We start from the raw sequence: 21,494 nt of genomic DNA, 5'->3' as shown, positions 1-21,494 counted from the left end.
ATGGTCGACTAGTTGGTCAATAGTCGTTAATGTTTTCTAATCCTGTTGGATTTAATTTGTGTATCTGACACGATCGATATTGTTTGTCTGGTTGTTTGGTTGTCGTAGGACGATGGTTGCAGGCAGGAATGATGATGCCATTGTTGAGGCGTTGAGGATATTGGCTGGCTCCATTGGTCAGATTCCTCAAGCGAATGCTAGTAACCGGAATGGAGATGATGATGAGTATTGTGCTTTGGGGAAGTTCCAGAGGAACAATCCTCCTGTCTTTGAGGGTGAGCATGAACTTGATAAAGCTCAAGCTTGGCTGGAGGCAATTGAGAAGATCTTCAGAGTCATGAATTGTACTGATGCTCAGAAAGTGCAGTTTGATACTCATATGCTGGAGAAGGAAGCTGAAGATTGGTGGAACAACACTCTTTAGAGGTTTGAAAAAGATGGCATTGAGGTTACTTAGAGCCTTTTCCGTGATGTCTTCGTGGAGAACTATTTTCCGGAAGATTGTCATGGGAAGAAAGAGGTGGAGTTCCTTGAGTTGAAGCAAGGAAATGGTACTATTGTTGTTTATGCTGCTAACTTTCAAGAGCTTATCAAATATTTTCCCCATTACAATACTGCTAATGCTGAGAGATCTAAATGCTTGAAGTTTGTGAATGGCTTGAGACATGACATCAAGAAGACTATTGGTTACAAACAGATTACCCGTTTTACTAAATTGGTTAACAAGAGTCGGATTTATGATGAGGATAGTAGGGAGAGTGCTTCTTTCTACAAGAGCTTGATAGGGAAAAATCAAGATCGTGGGAAACCGTATGATGAAAAGAGGAAACAATCTGGTTTTGGCAAGAAGCCAAGTGGGGGAGGATCTTCTACTCCACTTAAGTGCTTCAAATGTGGTGTTGAAGGTCATCGTGCTATTGATTGTGGTAAGGATTCTGTGACATGTTTCAAGTGTGGCAAGAGTGGTCACAAAGCAAACAATTGTAGGACTGGTTCGAGTGTGACTTGTTTCAACTATGGAGAGAAAGGTCACATTAGTACCAAATGTGACAAACCAAAGAAGGAGCAACCGAAGGGAAACGTGTTTACATTATCCAGTGCGGAGGCCACTACTGATGAGAGGCTAATCCAAGGTACGTGCTTTATTAACGGTACACCTTTGATTGCTATTACTGATACCGGTGCGACACATTCTTTCATTTCTTTGGATTTTGCTAAGAGATTGAATCTTGTGTTATCTGATATGCGTAGAAGTATGGTTATTGATACACCTGATATGGGTTATGTTTCTACTTCTTATGTGTGTCGGAATTGTCCGTTGAGTATCTTTGGTAGGGATTTTGGAATTGATTTAGTTTGTCTTCCTTTAGAACAGCTTGATGTGATTTTGGGTATGAATTGGTTAGAATTTAATCGTGTGTATATCAACTGTTTTGATAAGACGGTTATTTTTCATGAGATTGGTGTTAAGGAAGAGTGTTTTTTTCTACTAAGCAAGTTGATGAATCGATGCAAGATGGGGCTGAATTGTTTATGTTGTTGACAACTTTGGATATTCGTGAGAAGAGAACAATTGAAGAATTTCCAAAAGTTTGTGAGTTTGCGGAGGTATTCCCTGAAGATGTAAGTGATTTACCGTCGGAACGTGAAGTGGAGTTTTCGATTGATTTAGTTCCTGGAACTAGTCATGTATCGATGGCTCCCTATAGGATGTCTACTTCTGAGTTGAAAGAGTTGAAGAGTCAACTGGAAGATTTGCTTGAGAAGAGGTTTATTCGTCCTAGTGTATCACCGTGGGGTGCACCTGTTCTATTGGTCAAGAAGAAATAAGTTTCGATGAGATTATGTGTTGATTATAGACAATTGAACAAAGTGACGATTAAGAACCGATATCCACTTCTGAGAATTGATGATTTGATGGATCAGTTGGTTGGAACTTGTGTGTTTAGCAAGATTGATTTGAGGTCTAGGTATCATCAGATTCGTGTGAGAGCTGAGGATATTCAGAAAACTGCTTTTCGGACTAAGTATGGTCACTACGAGTACTCTGTGATGCCTTTTGGTGTGACTAATGCGCCTGGTGTGTTTATGGAGTATATGAATAGAATTTTTCATGATTATCTGGATAAGTTTGTTGTTGTGTTCATCAATGACATCTTGATTTATTCTAAGAGTGAAGAGGAACATGCCGAGCATCTGAAGGTTGTGCTATCCATTTTGAAAGAGAAGAAGTTGTTTGCTAAGCTCTCTAAATGTGAGTTTTGGTTGAGGGAAGTAAGCTTTCTTGGGCATGTGATTTCGAGTGGTGGTATTTCTGTGGATCCTACGAAGATTGAAGTTGTATCTCAATGGGAAGCTCCTAAGTCTGTTGCTGAGATTAGAAGTTTTCTTGGTTTGGCTGGTTATTATAGGAAGTTCATTGAAGGATTTTCTAAGTTGTCGTTACCATTAACGCAGTTGACTAGGAAAGGTTAAGCTTTCATTTGGACTTCGCAGTGTGAAGCGAATTTCCAAGAGCTTAAGAGAAGATTGACTACGGCTCCTATTTTGATTTTACCGGATCCGTTAGAACCTTTTTTGTGTATTGTGATGCTTCTTTGTTGGGTTTGGGAGGTGTTCTAATGCAAAAAGGACAAGTTATAGCTTCTGCTTCAAGGCAACTCAAAGTTCATGAGAGGAATTATCCGACGCATGATTTGGAGTTGGCAGCTGTTGTGTTTGTGTTAAAACTTTGGAGGCATTATTTGTTCGGATCGAGGTTTGATGTGTTTAGTGATCACAAGATTTTGAAGTACTTGTTCGATCAGAAAGAGTTGAATATGAGGCAAAGGAGATGGTTGGAGTTCTTGAAAAACTATGATTTTGGGTTGAATTACCATCCGGGAAAGGCGAATGTTGTAGCCGATGCGTTGAGTTGGAAGTCATTGCATATGTCTATGTTGATGATTTGAGAGTTTGACTTGTTGGAAAAATTTAGAGACTTGAGTTTGATTTGTGAAACGACATCTTCTTGTATTAAGCTTGGTATGTTGAAGCTTACGCGTGGCATTCTTGATAAAATTAGAGAAGGTCAAAAATCAGATTTGAAGTTAGTCGATGTTATGACATTGATTAATCAAGGCAAAGGTGGTGACTTTCGGATTGATGAGAATGGTATCATAAGGTGTCATGATCGAGTTTGTGTTCCGGATGTTGCGAATTTGAGGAAGAGAATTCTTGAGGAAGGGCATAGAAGTGGTTTGAGTATTCATCCTGGTGCTACTAAAATGTATCAAGATTTGAGGAAAACGTTTTGGTGGCAAGGTATGAAGAAGGACATAGCGAAATTTGTGTATTCTTGTTTGACTTGTCAAAAGTCAAAGATTGAACATCAAAAACCGTCTGGTTTGATGCAACCGTTATCTATTCCCGAGTGGAAGTGGGATAGTATTTCTATGGATTTCGTTTCGGGTTTACCGAGAACATCGGGTAATTGTGAAGTGATTTGGGTCGTTGTGGATAGGTTGACGAAATATGCTCATTTTATTCCGATGAGAATGGATTATTCGATGGAAAGGCTTGCTAAGTTGTACATCGAGAAGATTGTGTGTTTGCATGATATTCCGTCGAGTATTGTTTCGGATAGAGATCCGAGGTTCACTTCGAGATTTTGGGAAGGTTAGCAAAGTGCTTTGGGTACGAAGTTGCGTTTGAGTTCGGCGTATTATCCGCAAACCGATGGTCAAACGGAGAGGACTATTCAATCGCTTGAAGATATTTTGAGGTCTTGTGTTTTAGAACAAGGAGGGAATTGGGATAATTTCTTGCCTTTGATCGAGTTTACGTACAACAACAATTTTCATTCTAGTATTGGAATGGCACCTTTTGAGGCTCTTTATGGTAGAAGGTGTAGAACTCCTTTGTGTTGGTAGGAATCGGGAGAGAGTGATGTGGTTGAACCCGAATTGATTCAAGAGACAACGGATAAGATTAAGATGATTCAAGAAAAGATGAAGGCTTCTCAGAGTCGTCAAAAGAGTTATCATGATAAGAGGAGGAAGGCTCTCGAGCTTGAGAAGGATGATCATGTGTTTCTTCGTGTTACGCCAGTGACAGGTGTTGGTAGATCTTTGAAGTCGCGTAAGTTGACGCCGCGTTTCATTAGTCCTTATCAGATTTCGGAAAGGATAGGTGAAGTGGCATACCGGATTTCATTGCCACCGTCTCTTTCTAATTTTCATGATGTGTTCCATGTGTCTCAATTGAGGAGGTACATTGCGGATCCATCGCATGTTGTTCAATTAGATGATGTTCAAGTAAGAGATAATTTGACGGTTGATACATCACCTATGCGAATTGAAGATCAAGAAGTGAAGAAGCTTTTTGCTAAGGAAATCGCTTTGGTGAAAGTGATATGGGGTGGAATTGCCAACGGAAATATCACTTGGGAACTCGTGGATAAGATGAAGGAATCGTATCCGGAGTTGTTCGTTTGAGGTAATTTTCGAGGCCGAAAATCTTTAGTGGGGGACAGTTGTAACAACCCAATTTTAGTATTTATTTTATTATATGATTACACTATTTTATTTGATTTTATTTGGTGTGTTAATTAATTAATTGATTGTTAGATAGTATAATAATTGATTATATTAATTAATTTGGTGTGTATATTTGTGTCTATTTGATTATTGGTGTTATTTAATTTAGTAGCTAAAATAGAAATAATAAATAGTATATATTTTATTGGGCTTAACTATTGATGTTGAGAGTAAATAGGGGGTGTTATATTTAGGCCCATATGGTATAGTTAGTAAGGGTTAGTGAGTGAAGAGTACCACATTGTTCTTTTCATTCTTTTCAATTCACGGATAGCAAAAAGAGAGAGGCTAAGAAAAGAAGAAAAGAAGAAAAGAGGAAGGGGAAGAACAAGAAAGAGGAGCTAGGGTTTGGAGGAGAAATTGAAGAGGTAAGAGGGAGAATCCCTATTATTATGGGTTATTATAATTTGGTCAATGGATAGAAACATATTTAGGTTGAAATTCCTAATTTTTATGGTTTTGAAATTGTTAGGTTTTGATGAGTAATCTTTGATTTGTGATGATTAATTGTGTTTGAAATTGACATATGAGTGTTATATGCGTTTAGTTATTTATAAGGATTAAGCATATACATTGCATTCTTTTTCAAAATAGCTTAATTAAACATGCTTATGGCATAAGCTCTTATGTTCAAAGTATATCAGATTATGCTGTTGAAAAAAGGTTAGCATTGAATACAGGGTTTAACGAGTTGTTTTTCTCAATTGAAAATATTCTATGGAGATTTTTCTATCGTCAATGCTTTCATAACCACAAGCTTTGTGCTTATGCTTATTTATTTAGGCCAAGCTCCAACTTAGGCCTAATCTTTTAAATCCCGTAAATTTATCGAGACATTCTATTAACCTTTGCTGTAATAAACATCATTTCTATTAATCTGTGCTTTCATTAATTTGCTTTTATGGTATTCAACAAGGTGTGACTGTATTCATTAATTTGTCATATGTGCCTTAGTTTTATTGTGTTGATTCATTTTCATTTACATTTTCTATAGTGGATTTGTTTCTTTATATTAACAGTTATTTATGGAATGAAAAATAAGTTTGTACCTTATGTTGTAAATTAATAACAATAATAATAATAATAATAGTAATAATAATAATAATAATAATTAATTTATAGATATACTAAAATCATATTTTCAATTTCAAAAAAAAAAATTGTCTAATTTATAATTTATATTGATAGTAATTTTGAATTATTGGGCTGATAATTATTTTTATCATGTAAGATTGTGTTTTAGCATCTCTAAGATTACAACTTGTGAGTTGTAATAAATATGAAAAGTAGAAAGTAGGTACCGAATAGCGGAATTAAACGGTATAATTAGTTGTTCGGAATTTGATAAAAATTTACGTGGTAGCTAAGTTTAATTAGTTGATTAACGTGGTAGTGTTATTTTGTTGAAATGGTGATATATTACAAACCTACCGAAATTGTGTAGACTTAAATATTCCTTATATTAAATGTTGGTTTTGTAATAGAAAATAATATAGTAATTTGGAACTAATGTAGTGTAATTATTAATTAGTTGATTTACTTAATAGTTAAATTAATTTCAATAAGTATAATTGATTGGAATATAATAGATATTGAATTGAGTATTTGTTTGTCGGTAACTTACGGTATTTTGGAAAGTTGACCGTCATTGTATTTTTGGTCAAATACTAATGAATTGATACTTGGTTTGGAAGTATATTCTTATATTTTGTTGGCAATATGAATTAACATGAGATAGTATGATTTACTAGTGTTAATTGTATTTTGTGAATGCATATTCTGGATGAATTATGATTAAATGAGACGTGTTATTTGAAATGACCAGGTGTGTTGTATACTGTGGATGAATGCTGTCGGTTTTTAAAAGCTTTTAGTTTTTGAAAACCTCGATGTGACGCCCTTTTGTGTATATGCATGCTTATTATCTCTGATTATATATTTAAATTTTTTGGGGTATAAAAGGGGTGTTACAGTGAGGGCCATGGAATTTGAGGTGAGGGCCATAGAATTTAAGGTGAGGGCCATGGAATCTGAGGCGGGGGCCATAATGCATAGTATTCTCTTTTTTTTAGTTTAATCAATTAAATATCATTTAATAAATTTAAGACTTAGTGACATAATTACACATGAAAGTTTAATTATTTGATTAGTTTAAATATAGTTGCAGACTTAGTAAATTTAGTGGACCATGTAGTATTAATGTTAATTGATGTACATGTAGTAGTTAGTAGTAGAAATCATTTCCTTAGATTAATTATAGTAATAATGAGTGATGGATGCACGGGTAGCTAGCGAAAATCAAAGCTATTTAATGGGATACTTTAGAAACAATAATCGGGTATTAACCATAGCAGAGAGATATTAACTGCAGGTATCAGTAGGAATCGAATTAGCAGAAGAATAATGCAGCTATTTTAGTGAAAAGCAGTAAGTAGATTACAGAAAAATTATGGATTGATAATAGCAGTGCAAAGCAGAAAATAATAGTAATTTAGCAAAGAATTAATTAGCAGTGAAAATCACTTGGTAATAGTAAGAGTTAATGACAGAGTTGGTATCTATTTATCAGTAGCAGGCTTAGAAGTAATTTAGTAGTAGATTGGTTTTTATGTAGCAAGAATATTCAAATAGCAGTTTGGTTTTAATAACAGAAGAATAGTAATAATTGATGTATATAATTTGATAACAAGGTTGATAATAATTTAACAAGGGGCTTAATGAGAGTACTAATACATAGTAGAATTAATAGTACGTTTAGTCGATAAATTAATTAACCGCTTTGAATAGAAAACTGTCTGAATAATTACGGAACGCGTGTAGGTTGTTTTGGTTAAATTTGGTATGTTGAATATTGTCGAACTATGTGAAATTGCAGGTGATGCGAGTTGGTCAAATTGCCACTGTTTATTGGCAAGATAGTTTTATAGGCTTTATGGCCAATGTTGATTTGTCGTTGAATTGTCGTGAATTATTTGTGTTGATTTATGGTTGTTGACTTGTTGTTGATGTAGTGTTGTTGATTTGTTGTTGTGATGTGTTGATACTAAGTTGTAGGCCTATGGCCAGTGACGATGTGATACTATTATTCTGTTAATATTGCAAAGTGCATGAATTGTTGTAATGATTAATTATCTCTATTTATTCGTAATAACGGTGAGATAGGCGTATGTCTCGTGACGAGTTTTGTTGTGATTGTGTATGTGATGTTGCATTCATCGAGTCACATACATTTTCATTTTTTGTGACGGCCTGGATTGGCAAACAGTGACGAAGGCGTATGCCTTGTTTGATGCCTCTATTAACTGGCAATCGGCGATGGGGGCTGGATCCCTGGGTACCACATGCATGTGCATTGTTAGTGTCGCATTTTATATTGCATAAGTGTGATTTAATTGTGAAGTGTCGTGACCTGAATTATGAATTTATGTGAAGTATTGTGACTTGTATCGTGAATTATATCGTTTTTTGAATATAATGATGTGAAGTGAATTGTGACGAATATACCGCGATGTGGTAATTTTTATGATATAACTCTAATATATTGTTTATCATAATCTCAATTATATTGTTAGATATCTCACCCTTTTATTGTTGGTCGTTGCCTTTATACTGGTAACGTGCAGGTGATCCGCAGTGAGCGAAGAATTAGTTGTTGTGATAGTTCGAGTTGGTGATGTCGCTCTGATATGTAGCACTCAGAGGGATGAACGATAGTTATTGCCTTTGTTTTACATTGATGAATTTTAAGTTGCATTTTTAAGAAGTATCGTGATGTTTTCAAGTTGTTTTAGTTGAATAAGATGATATGCTAATTAAAATTGAATAAGTGTGATTCCGCTGCGTAATCAATATGAAGTTCTTTGGTTTCAATGACTAACGTATGCTGTAATCGGTTCATCCGAACGTGATGTGTTATGTATCTATTTAATTAAAACGAGCAGGTTATTTTATGATGTATGATTTAATGTGAAGCATGACATCCCTATTGTTTGTTAAAATTTTATGACTCTGATTTTAATTATAATTAACGGGTAGAAATGGGGTGTTACAGCAAACCAACCCAATAAGAATACTCTTCCAAAGTAGGTACAAGCTTATAATCTGGAAAGGTGAAACAATGATAAACCAGGTCATAAAACTGTCCAAGAGTCTCAAGAATTCCCTTCTCCACCTTGGTCTTAAGTATAGATAACAACTTCCCATAACGATTCTTGAAGTTGTCAGGATTAAGTACCAAATATGCTAGCTCTTTCAACTCTTTTACATTAGGATTGTTGAAGTTATACTTCAAAATACTCCTCTTTTGGTCTATAGTACTTGTGATGTTTACAAAGAAAAATATCTAAGTCCCTTGAATACCAATTGCAAAGAATGCTTTTCATGGATGCATGAATGCTTGGTGTATGCATCAATCACAATCAAGATCACACACAAGATCACACAAACAAGGGTCATAGGTTCAACGTCACGAGCATGGAGCCATTGGTCTACCCATCCAACAAGTTATGTATTAAGGAAATCTTGTACCTGTACAACGGGTTCTACAAAGTTCCCAGGGTCTGCAATCTTCTTTCGAATGTTAGACGTTGGGCTTAAGGATCTAGAGGGGGTGAATAGATCCCACAGAGTTTTTCGGAATTATTTCAAACTTAAGCGAAAGCGGTTCTGAATCGACTCGCGTCTATTCCGGACCACTATTGAAAAGGTTGTATATATGATAAAACCACAAAATAATTGGGAGTAACAATGAAACGATAGGTTATGGAATCAATTTGTTGCTCTCATGAAAAACAATTAACTTCTGATTTGATAAACTTTGTTTGCAATGCTTTGATGGTGGATGAAGCAAAAACACAAACACTTGGTGATAATATCCAAATTGATTGTGATTCAATATGTGGTGAATTGTGATGTTCACAAAGGTTCTTAACACACAATTTTAACACTTGAATCGTTGATCAATTTTCAATTATAACCAAGTATGAACAGAACGTAAAAGAAAAGACAAAAGCGATAACAACACGATATTTGTTCAGGCAGTTCGTCGATCGTCCTCGCTACGACTACATCTGCCCCCAATTCCAAACGGGAATTGGGAAGTCTTCCATTATTATTGAAAGCAATTTATACAAAGAAGATAACAAAGCGATAAACAATAAACCGATTTTGTCGATCCTTTGAATCTTCTTCCCCCTTAATCTTGAGCCACATCAAGGTCTTCCAAGAGCTTCACTTTGATCCCTTTCTGCAGTGTCTTGAATTGCTTGAACCCTTGTTCTTCAATCTTCACACTCAGCTGGATCCCTGATGAAGCCTCTTGATAAAAACCCCCAAAATTCACCAATCTTGGAGGACAAAACCCGCAGATTTTATTCACCAAAAACCCCACAAATCTTCACCCACTAGGAATCTTCAATTCCGTTCCATGGACGTTATCGATCTTGAACGCGAACCCTCAACGCAAAAATGATTGTGTGTAGTTGTGTTAGAGTTGTGTCGATGATCGAAGATGAGAAGCCTTTGTGTATCTTTCAGTTGTTGGTGTTAATGAATCAATAATTGACATTAGATAATATATATGAGAGCTGGTCAGTTGGAGCATAGCAGATCAGCAAATTTGGCCTTTTTGATCAAATAGGTCGACCTCTTGTAGTGCTTAGGTCGACCTAACAGAACTGGATTCAACTTGGATGAAATTCTTGCCAGTTAGGTCGACTTGTTGAAGGTTTAGGTCGACCAGAATTCTGTTAAAACGTGTTCTGAAGACTTTTCTTCAGGTTAGGTCGACCTAGTTGTTATGTGAGTCGGCCTAACAGTGAGGTGTGTAAATTTCATCATTTTAGGTCGACCTGGAGTGTGAGTAGGTCGACCCATCTGTGGCATTTCTGAATCTTTCTTGTTTTCCTTGTTTTGAGTCGGCCTAGATGCAGAGCAGGTCGACTTGCTTTGTCTTGAATAGCCAAACTTGCTTTTCCTTGAGTTCTTTTGCTTGTGCCTTGTTGCTTGTTTGCTTGTGGAGTTTGCCATGGATCAAAAACTCCTTTGTGAGTGTGAGCTTGTATTCACATCGGATACTACTGGCTCGCACAATTGCTTGTGGGTGCCAATAGTATTCTCAAGAAAACCTCACTTGAGTGTAGCATCGCATGACAACTTGTTCAAGTTTGCACTCGAACTGTTTCTATGCTACATCCTAAAAGGCTAAGATGGGTTAATGGGTTTCTAGGTCATTAAGCTTCCATGGACACTCAAAATTGAAAGTAATAACATTCTTACGATAGCTCGTAACAACAAGTACTACCTTCCTTAAAGTCTATATTGATTGGGGTTCCACCATATGTTGCTCATGTTTAGGATTGCTCCCGGCATAAAACTATTAGTCTTACCACCTCCTATCTCAAGGTACTCACAAGTCTGGGTTAGGACTTATCTCATCACAGAGGAACCACCAAGCACCAAAAAGAAATAAAACAAACAATACAAGCAAGCAAAGTACACAATAATATATACATATACAAAACACAGATAAACAAAAATAGGCTTCAACCACTTTGAGATAGACCAGCAACAGGTCAATCTGTCCCTAGTGAAGTCTCCAATTTTCTTTAGAGGGAAAAATTGAGATCAAAGCCATTGATTGACTTGACTCATTATTTTAGTGGAAGTCGCCACCGTGATTTATTGTTTCCAAAGAAAATGGGAAAAGAGCGAAATAAACCCAAAGTTTTTAAATTAAAAAACCACAAAAAAGTAGAGATCTTAGGTATGTGGGTTGGTTATACAAGGGGAAGATGTTAGCAACCATCATATATATGGTACTCCACAGGAACCTTTTTTGAAAATCTGTGTACAAAGAGAACTGTGTGTAAAAGAAAGAGTTTTGTTTGATTTTTAAAATTATGCTCGGCAAGACATTACATCTTGTGCCTACATACCTCCTCAGTGCAATGGAGAAGTCGAAGCAAATATAGTTCCACTTAAAAGGTAAAAGGTTTGAAAAAAATGGATAGACACTTTATTGTCATAGAAGAGAATACTCAGCCAATTATCTTGAACATGAGAACAAATGGACCCTTTACATCACAAATAAAAGAAGGGCTCCAACTTGGATAAATCAACAAGTATGCCACTAACTCCTTCAAGTGGAAAAGGTTTCATCATATCAATCAATATCAAGACTTTGGAGTTTTACATCTCACCACAACAACTAATCATGTCTAAACTTTTAAAGAAAAAAAGCCACTAATATTTTTAAAGAAAACATTTTTTAAAAGAATTTGCAAACATAAGAAGATTTTGGAAAAAGGGAGAAGATTTTGAAAATTTAAGAAGGGGAAAGGAAATGAAGGGACTATCCTAAAGCATAAAATAAAAGCTAAGGATAAGAACAATCTAACCAAACAAGAAGTCAACACTTGACATTAAAGAGTCAATGTAGATTTCTCATCCTTTAGACTTAAAACATAACCAAATAAGCACAATATCAACTATAGAACCCATATGAACTTGATATCTTCATGTACAACTTGCACAAAGCCTTGAAAATACTCCATGAGAACTTGAAACAAAAATTGGGCAGAGTAACAACTGTGTTCAGATGAATTACATATCACAATGCCTAGGTTTTCATGTTTCGAAGTACTATTTATGCTTGTTGTTTGTCATATGATGATTGTTAACTATGTTTGTTTGTTATTGATGTTATTTTCTTTATCTACTCGAAACATGTACTAGCCAAAAAGATTATGCGATAAAAAGGATGTTCATACAAAAGATATTCGTACAAACAATCGGAAAGTGAAATAGGAAATGCACATCATCCAAAGTCACTGTCATCTCATAGAAGATGGAAGGATGATGTCTCAGGGTGCCACCTCTCAACAAAAGTTGATAATAGAGGGGTGTCCAGCATCGTCAGGGAGCATCCCGCAACGTCCATCAAATGGAAGTCCCGAACTATCCTCACCACCTGCTCAGACATTGGTCTCTCGCGAAAGTTCTTCAACTTCGATCCGTGAGAAGCTTCAGCACTAGACGCTCCTGTAACAAAAAAATACAATTAAAACACGGTAGTATAAATGAAATTGCGTAATAAAAATTAAGCACTTAAACAATTTTACATACCTCGTCCTGCCATATCCTATAAGCGACATGGTCGGCATATCTTGTCAAAACGGACATGTCAGAAAGTCCTCCTGGAAAAGCTCCATCAGTGTGTACTGATGGCTCCGTAGATGCACCTGTGATGATGTCTGTATCATGCACCACCCGCTCCTCAGCAACCCCCTCCTTAACCACAGCCACTAACTCCTCAACTCTAGGCACATACTCCTTGACAACAGCAACCTCCTCCTCAGCAACAAGCACATGCTCCTCAGCAACAGGCACCAGCTCCTCAACAACAGCCACCGACTCCTGAACAACAGTCACCGCCTCAACCTCAACAACTTCATCCTGAATTACCTGCTCGTCCACAACAGCTCTACCACCTCGGCGGCAAGGTGCGGGGAACCCCCTCCCCGCCTGCTCAGCCATCCGTTTTCGGTTAGAACCGGTCGGAAAAACGCGTCCAGCACGTAACAATGAGGTACCAACCTCATCAGCAGCCGCCCAAGCAAGAACATCGGCTCTATCAATGGCCCGTCCTGCAACACTATCATCTTTGCCTCTAGTCCGCACTGAAAATATTAAAAATATAAGAAAAATAACATTTATAAATTAAAAAAAAAAATACCGGAAATTTCAAAATTTCCAATATTTTTATAAATTTATAAGGATACCAGAAATTATGAAATTTCCTGTACAAAATATCTGATATTTTAAATTTTCTGATAAAAATTACCGAAAATTTTACAATTTCTGATAAAAAATGCACGCAAAATTTTCAATATCACTCAGATTTGAAAAATAAAATCCGGTATCTCAGTAGATTTGCTAAAACGTGGTAATGAAAAATCTTTGAATATTTTGATCATTTCATACCTTTTGAGGGATGCCAAATCTAATTAGGGAGGGAGGGTTACATGTAGATTCTTCCTCCTCTTGCATTAAATACTGTGTTTAGTAGTGTGATTAGATGTAGAGTTGTTATTTTTCCTCTACGGCTGTAAGCTTCAGTCATAAGACGAAACTTTAAATTCAAAATTCTTTTAGTGCAGATAACAACAGTCTAACTACCTCATTCAATTGAAAGCAAGAAGCTCTATTGCGGTATCAATTTAAATATTTCTACATTATATGTTGGAGCATTAGGAAGGGTGTTCATAACAATTAGCTTTGGAGTGGCTTTAATTTAATATAAACTACTTTAACAAATTATAGATTTAGGGTTAGTGGCTTTACTTTAATATAAACTAGTTTGACAAATTATAGATTTAGGGTTCGGAAAAATTTTGATGTTGTTTTTCTACTCATTCAATTTTGACTGTAACATCACCAGGACGGGGAAGGACCTGCAACCTTTCATGTTGTATAACTTTGGTACCTTCAGTAGTAAAAGCAATGCCACATGTGTATAAATAAATAATAAGATAATTGATTTTAGTGAGAGAAAATCGTTAAGTAGAGAGAGATAGACTCAAAGGTAGCCAAAGGCTTATGGATCAAAAGTAGTCAATCCTTTCCCAGGACGGGGAAGAATTTGCTACCTTCATGGCTCGTAGCCAATCCTGTCCCCAAAAGTAAAATGGAATATCAAAATACAGTTTTGTCATAAACTTCCACAAAAGTTTAAAGTATTATGAAGGATGGTACATATGATGCCATCCTGATAAAAAAAAAAACAACTCAAATGAAGTTTAAATAACATGTTCCAGATCAAAAAAAAGAATGCAATCCAAAGAAAATTCAAAAGTAGATAGTCATTCAAAAGGAAATAGCTAGCAACAATCTCATGATCATTTTGGCTCTTCCGAGTGTTCCACGATAAGTCGGCAAAGTTTGAAGTGTAAATGTCATCTCCCCGTACATAATAAGGTAGCCTCAGGATTCCATTTTGATCGCACAAGATGATTCGGACGGTATCTGCAAGAAGTCACTTAAACAATTAGGAGGTATAGGTATAACCACATAGCAGATAAACCATTCACTACAGTTCAACATTGAACCGAGGGGGAAAATTGGAACCAGCAGCCTAATGTAAATTAGGCGCAAGTATTGCCGCGAAAAATGTATAGTAAAAATCACATCAGAAAAAATGTGCAAAGCCTCGAGAACAGGTACCTTGGGTTGAAGACCAGTTAAACCAGTTAGTGTATCTCGTAAGAGAGCATCTCCCACAATCAACCTCAACTTCCTCACAAAATCACCCCGAGTCATCTCTTTTGACTGATGATTAATTACCAGAAAACAATAATATAATAAATTATATTAAAGATATCAATTACGACAGAAAGGGGCATCTGGTAAAGCTAGTTTATATATTACATACCCTGAAGCGCAGATAATGCACTTTGATGAGTTCCATATCCTCAGCAGGAACCTTGTTTGTGATAGCAGTAAAAAGCACAGAAAAAGGCATCCAAGGGGATGTTGGAGCTTTAGGTAAACTAGTTGCCATTCCCTGAGGTAACCAACAAATCAAAAGTTGATTGGATTTACCGACAACAAATCTCAACAATAGAATATTTCAAACCAAAAGCAAATTCAAGATCTTAAATAACCTAAATGTGTTGTGCATTTAGCATTAACACGCTACACAAATTTGGCTGTGGACTGGTGATATGACTGAATCCTAAATTTGTATAAAATGAAACTCCCAATACTAGATGAATCAGAAGTCAATAAGAAAACCTTCATCTCAATTTATTTATTTTTAAAAACTATCAATTGTAGATCAGATGGAAAGAAGTCAAACAATTTGGATACACAAGGTCCTGGATAGAACATTATGGCAAAAGTTGATCCGTGTAGCCGATCCCACTAAGTGGGATAAGGCCTGGTTGTTGTTAATGAGGATTTCAAACAAGACTATTTCACTGGAATAGTGATGCCAAGGTATCGCATTATTATCACCGCCATTCCTCCTACCAATGCAATTATAAGGAAATTAAATTAATGTCCAGTCTCAAGATCTAAATATTTATTTCTCCTTCCAAGACCCTGATCTGAACTCGAAATCTTATTTTTGCAGCACTTTTCTTGCACTGTAAGTCACTGCTATAACTAGCAGACAACTTTAGACAAGAAAAATCTTCATATCACGGCTTTAATCCTTCTAAAAAAGATAGGCAGTCCATTTTTCAGAACCAGACGTGATTTCTTCCACAAACAAAAGTATCAAATTCAAGCTATAACTGATTTTCTTATTTTATCAAGAGATTAATTAAAACAAAGCAACAGAATAAGAAGAAAAAAAAGGTAAAATGGTAGTTAAATATTAAAATGATCTTGCATATCACAAAGGAAATTTAGCAATGGAGGCAAGGTTGTCAAACTCGAGTTTTTACCTAGATGGAATCGACTTGTAAACTCGTGGGGTAATGACTTCACCTCATGTTAAATATTAAATGACTTATATAATATTATAAATGCCTCAATATTTCAAAATTTCAACTTAATTCAGTAAGAAATATATCAAATCACCATAATAAAGTTTCAAGTTCATAAACTTGTATCAAATTACATAAATTATGTAACCGAATAAAAAAAAACACCCAAAAGAAACAATAAAAAAATAAGTTTCATAAGTTTCTAAAATTGTTAAAAGTTAACTATAAAACAAAAGTTGATTCCAATAATCCAATTCTATCCGATTTCGGAGAGTTTAACTTAAATTTACACCTAAAAACTTAAAATCCGATGATTTTACGAGTTAACACTAGATTTTAACAACCAATATTGGAGGTATAGCTCAAAATACCAAAGAACTTACGTTGTCTACTGTCGAAGACTCTGAACCTGACAAGATTTTAGGACCTTGGCTAGCTGAATTAATCCCAAAAATATTATTTTTTTTCTCATTTCCCGAAAGAAGGCCTGTAAAAATGCAGAATATATCAGTGATAAAAAAAGAAACAAGTTTCCAAAAGGAATGGCACTCGTACAGCTTAGAAGCAGAAACAGAGGCTATGTCATTGACCAGACATGTAGTGATCTGTCGAATATGAGGGCGCTCAAGTGCCCAGTCAGAAGGAGCCCTCCATCCAAATGGAATGAACCGAATCATATATAAACCAGTTAGCCTCTGATCAACTCATTAAGTCATATACCAATACCAATATTATAATATGAAGATGGATAGGGTCTTAGGTTTGTTAAGAAAATGTAAAGAAATAGAAAACATAAAAGAACTAAAGGAAAATATTTCACCTTCAGCATTAGAAGAGAACTTGAAACTAACAACAAATTCTGGATAGATGTGGGTGTTTGTGTTCATGTTCCATACTACATAGTATCTTGGATTGTGGATGTCATCCACCCCACTATCGTAGTCACTACTACTGGGACGAAACTGTCTAGTGCCACGATGGAGAAGCTCCATATTCCCCATTATTACACGGCAAAAGACCAAGTGCCGAACCCCATTTTCGTCAACATCACAAGAATTAGCACTGTAAATAAGCCAAACTTGAATCTTTCTCTATCCATTACAACAGAATAATCTATAGCAGAAGTGCGTAAAAGATACAATAATGAAGTACTAAAGTAGACATTAAAAAAGACATCGATGTAAGAAAAATATCAAATTTATAATTTATAATGCATTAAAATATCAAATTTGTAATATCATAGAAAATTTTGAAGGAAAATATATGTTGACACTTGACAGTAACAATACAATATTGATAAAAATATATATATACCACGAAGAGATATATACTTAGAACTCCATCCTTAAACCAAAAAATACTTGGTCTAAAAATCAAGGGAAGCTAAAAATCAAGGGAAGAAAGCTTTTACTTATCAATTCATCTTGCTATAACTAGACAAATTCGAGTCTTGGATAACTTCATCAATAATATTAGTATTTAAAAGCTTATTGTTTAAATTTGATGATTAGAAAATCAACCTTGCAAAAGGACTTCATCAATATTATTAGTATTTAAAAGTTTATTGTTTAAATTTGATGATTAGAAAATCAACCTTGCAAAAGGACTTCATCAATATTATTAGTATTTAAAAGTTTATTGTTTAAATTTGATGATTAGAAAATCAACCTGGCAAAAGGACAGGTAGCAGCTGCAAGATGAACACCAATGCCATGTGTGCATTTAGAGGCAGATAGTCCACAATGGCCAAGCCCGCACGTCATCATAGTAGATAGTTCTCCTTTAGAAGAAGCAAGCCAAGCATATTGAACATTAGCATCCCCACGGAATTTTTTTGTAATTTCAGCTTGCTTCTCAAACAGCTCCAATCGTGATTGCATCAATGTACTTGAGAAGGGGTAAATCTCAACTATGTCAGCACTACCAAAACTACTAGCTCCCTTAAGAAACATATTCTGTACAGTTTCCAAATCTAACTTTTCATATACAGTTTCATTATAAGCATTAAAATCTATATTTTTATTTCGTTCAACGGGTTCACCAACATTTCCATCTCCGATTTTATTACTGCCATCTTCAACTTCTAAATCATTTTGACTGCAGGCTTGTTTAGCATCAACTTGAATATGTTTAACTAAAACATTGGACTCCCCACTGCACTCCCCAAACTGGGAAGCATCCATTCCATTTATTTCAATTTCTAAATGTAATTTAATTTCATTAGGATCTTGGAGGAATGATTCATTACCTTTTCCACCATCCTGATTGCAGAGATCATAAGGTCCTTCATTAGAAGCAGCATAAATTTCAGGAAAAAAGCAACACCCATTCTCATCAATCCAAGCAATAGGTTGCTGCAAACCAGATTTCAAATTCATCTGATACATGTGCAAAAAATTCAGCACAAGAAGATGGCCATTTAACTCAACCTCCACAACTGCTTTCTTTACATCAAAATCTCTCCTAACCAAGTCAACAACATCCCTAGGAAAGTCCTTCCACTCACCATTTTCATAGAACATCAAACGTTCAGGGCGTCCACTCTTCTTAAAATTCATATAATACCGAATTAACGACTGCCCAAGACAAGACTCTGAATTTGTAGGCTTGCTTTTGTACCTGTTCAATCTCATCCGTTTGACAATCTTGTTTCTCGGTGATATGAGTGATGTCCATTGAGGTAACACTGATCGCAGAGCTCCATTTGGACATGTAGCATATCGAGAAGCGCGTTTTCGCTTCAGATTGAGCACAGCCCTATCCAATGCCTTTTCGTTGTTTGCTTCCATTTTTATCTACTAGATCAATATCTTTAAACACTATCAAATATAAAAGCTCAGATGCAGCAGCCAAACAAAATTCTAGGCCTTGGGTAGTTTTAAATAAACAGTGCCGGTAAGGGTGAGGACCATGACATCAAGAATATTTGGAACTCCCTACATATATAAAATTGAGATTATGGAATTAATGTATAGGATCATGTACACATCATTAAACAGCTGACAAGCTAAATAATAAATTAATCAATAAAAGTATTCTATGTGTGGCAAAACAATCAATCTAAAACCCTTCGACTTTCAGGTGAAATTTGCAAAAATACTATCTCAGAGAAGATAAGAAAAATATTAATGGCAAAGAAAATGTATCCATTTCTTTCCATTTTCGTCCATAGATTATAGTATACCATCAAAATCTTTAATGGGTTATCTGGCCAGTATTGCTTATATATAGTAAGGAGAAAGACTCTTGCTTTCTTAAGTTTCAAGCACCAAGTGTGCTGCCACAAAAGGAGACATACGGAAGCTTAATGATAAAGAACCAACAGACTAACCCGCCTCAATCTTTTAATTGTTTGAAATTATATCACATGATTGTTTGAAATTATATCAACAATCAACGGTTAATCACTTCCATATTATATTAATGATCGAACACAAAATTTAAAATTTGTTGCTACGAATCATATAGTCAATGCCTACCCATATTTTTAAAAAGCTTATTGTATGTTCTTTTCGAGTTGCTTGACAAAGAATCGAATAGTTTTAAATATATGCAATGTGCATAAATATAAAAATAAGACCAAAGAGAAGAGAAAAAAGAAACTAACAAATTCTATTAGTCCAATCAATCTAAAAATTAAACAGAGTAAAGAAAACATGTTGAACAGATTTTAGCCTATTCTCCCTGCACCCATAAACTTCAGTTAGCAAGCAAAACTAGTTTCAACAACGGCCATATAAGTCTCCACCATCGAAGTCTTCACCAACCATGTAAGAAGCAATATAGAATACCAATCAAGATTAGTATTAATTCTAAAATCCAAGAGTTAAGCATAACAACCAAATTAAAACAAGAAGAAATTCATATATCAATCAAAATCAGGAAATACCCTTCAATTAATATATAAGCTTAATTAAAAAAATTATGCATACCAAGCACTGCTGTTGCAGTTCATACTGTACATCCTTTTCTCTAAAACACCTATAATCCTGATCATGAAATAGAAAGAAAAAAAACACAAAAATACAAATCAGACGAAGCTAGAAATTTTCTGTAAAATTAAAAATAACAAAACAATTATATCAACAACCAAATCTTAATAGATCCACGAATCTACAGATCAACGCAGCAAAAACAAAAATTAGAAAAAGAAAAAAAAAACCTAACAATTCACTTCCAGCGATGAATTAAGCCTCAAAAAACAACATAAAACACGAAAATTGATACGAAATAACTCCGAACAACTAAAACCAACGCCGATCTACAAAAATCCAAGTTAACCGAGAAGTCAACAGATTAAAAAATTCAAAACTCGAGAATATCACAATAACGAATGAATATTCAAATCAGAACCGAAAATCATGAAAACAAAATCGAGAAAACTGACGGTAAAACTGAAACCGCAATTATCAAACACAGTTTGATTACCTAATCCTCTGATTTTCTTTAATTACAGCTTTTTTTCCATCTATATTGGAATTTCGAGATTTCAGAAGAGGTTTATGGATAGAAACGAGAAACCCTAACTGAAAACGAGGCGGCGAGGAAAAGATCAATAAAACGAAACGACGCCTGAGAGAGAAAGGGAATAGGTCGGTGGGGTTTTTAAGGGTGGCGATTTCGTAGCACACCGTGCGAACTCATTCACACTGTTTTCCTCCTTTCCAAGTAAACTAGCGAAGAAGATTCTTCTTAGGGTTTGATAATCTTACCTGCCACGTGGGTTTGGTTTCGTCACGGCTTTATCTTATTGGACTGTTTTTTATTTTTAGCGTTTTTATTTTTTGTTATTTTATTTTAAGACCATCCGTCTTTATCTTTATCATTATTTTATACAAAAAAAAAAAATTGTTAATAATGCTCCTCTTTTATTTGACCTAGGTGACCAACTTTATATAAATTCTTAAAAATTTTAAAATATTTGCCCTAGGTGACCATCTTATCTTGCATTGCAAGGCTATAGGGAAGAATATGATGTTGTATAATGTAACCACAATACTTGTTATAACTTCTTGCATAGTCCTTTTCTTCATCGAACTTCTTCTTGATTCAATTTGAGACAATTTTGTTGGTAGATTTTGTTTGTCTCCCGACACAGAGATGTTCAAATGAGATAAAGTTAGTTTGTATTGTGGAATGTGTTAAATAAAGGTTAAATAAAGGTTTAATTACAGTTTTAGTCTTTTTATTTTCTCTAATTTATAATATTGATTTTTTATTTTAAATTTAAACCGTTTTGGTTTTCTATTTTAGATTTAAATAGTTTTGTTCTCCTTTCATATTTTTATATTTAAAATTATGATATTTTTACTTTTTGAATGACAAATTACTTATAAAACATAACAAATTATCGTATATAAATCTATTATTGAACTTTGTAGATAAAAAAACAAAATAAAAAATATCATCGATTTTCTTAAAAAAAACA

General features: G+C 34.9%; 2 protein-coding genes across 3 annotated transcripts; both read right to left on the bottom strand.

The window, feature by feature from the left end:
* Nucleotides 1–12,137: 12,137 nt before the first annotated feature.
* On the bottom strand, nucleotides 12,138–14,120 carry LOC131650347 (uncharacterized). The gene is made up of 2 exons (XM_058920061.1): nucleotides 12,702–14,120; nucleotides 12,138–12,617 (listed from the first exon to the last, which is right to left on the bottom strand). The coding sequence occupies exons 1-2, from the start codon at nucleotides 13,110–13,112 to the stop codon at nucleotides 12,579–12,581; spliced, it is 450 nt and encodes a 149-aa protein (XP_058776044.1). The 5' UTR covers nucleotides 13,113–14,120; the 3' UTR covers nucleotides 12,138–12,578.
* A 143-nt stretch (nucleotides 14,121–14,263) lies between these two features.
* LOC131650345 (inactive poly [ADP-ribose] polymerase RCD1-like) lies at nucleotides 14,264–20,750 on the bottom strand. 2 transcript variants are annotated; one of them, XM_058920059.1, is made up of 8 exons: nucleotides 20,495–20,750; nucleotides 19,999–20,055; nucleotides 17,735–19,002; nucleotides 16,887–17,128; nucleotides 16,450–16,553; nucleotides 15,007–15,138; nucleotides 14,799–14,903; nucleotides 14,264–14,600 (listed from the first exon to the last, which is right to left on the bottom strand). In XM_058920059.1, the coding sequence occupies exons 3-8, from the start codon at nucleotides 18,853–18,855 to the stop codon at nucleotides 14,559–14,561; spliced, it is 1,746 nt and encodes a 581-aa protein (XP_058776042.1). In that variant the 5' UTR covers nucleotides 18,856–19,002; nucleotides 19,999–20,055; nucleotides 20,495–20,750; the 3' UTR covers nucleotides 14,264–14,558. The 2 variants fall into 2 exon arrangements, with proteins under 2 accessions (XP_058776042.1, XP_058776043.1); XM_058920060.1 differs by lacking the exon at nucleotides 19,999–20,055.
* Between the last annotated feature and the right edge of the window lie 744 nt (nucleotides 20,751–21,494).

The sequence above is a fragment of the Vicia villosa genome, linkage group LG2, assembly GCF_029867415.1.
Source record: "Vicia villosa cultivar HV-30 ecotype Madison, WI linkage group LG2, Vvil1.0, whole genome shotgun sequence".
Taxonomy (NCBI): Eukaryota; Viridiplantae; Streptophyta; class Magnoliopsida; order Fabales; family Fabaceae; genus Vicia; species Vicia villosa.
This window is presented reverse-complemented; position numbering and strand designations above follow the sequence as displayed.

Excerpts from the sequence above, each read along its gene's own strand:
- LOC131650347 (XM_058920061.1), bottom strand. The coding sequence starts at position 13,112 with ATGGCTGAGCAGGCGGGGAGGGGGTTCCCCGCACCTTGCCGCCGAGGT. Across the intron at positions 12,618-12,701 it reads ATAGGATATGGCAGGACGAG|GAGCGTCTAGTGCTGAAGCT; the intron begins GTATGTAAAATT and ends TTTTTGTTACAG.
- LOC131650345 (XM_058920059.1), bottom strand. The coding sequence starts at position 18,855 with ATGGAAGCAAACAACGAAAAGGCATTGGATAGGGCTGTGCTCAATCTG. Across the intron at positions 17,129-17,734 it reads GCTACCTGTCCTTTTGCCAG|TGCTAATTCTTGTGATGTTG; the intron begins GTTGATTTTCTA and ends GCTTATTTACAG. Across the intron at positions 14,601-14,798 it reads TAACTGGTCTTCAACCCAAG|ATACCGTCCGAATCATCTTG; the intron begins GTACCTGTTCTC and ends GACTTCTTGCAG.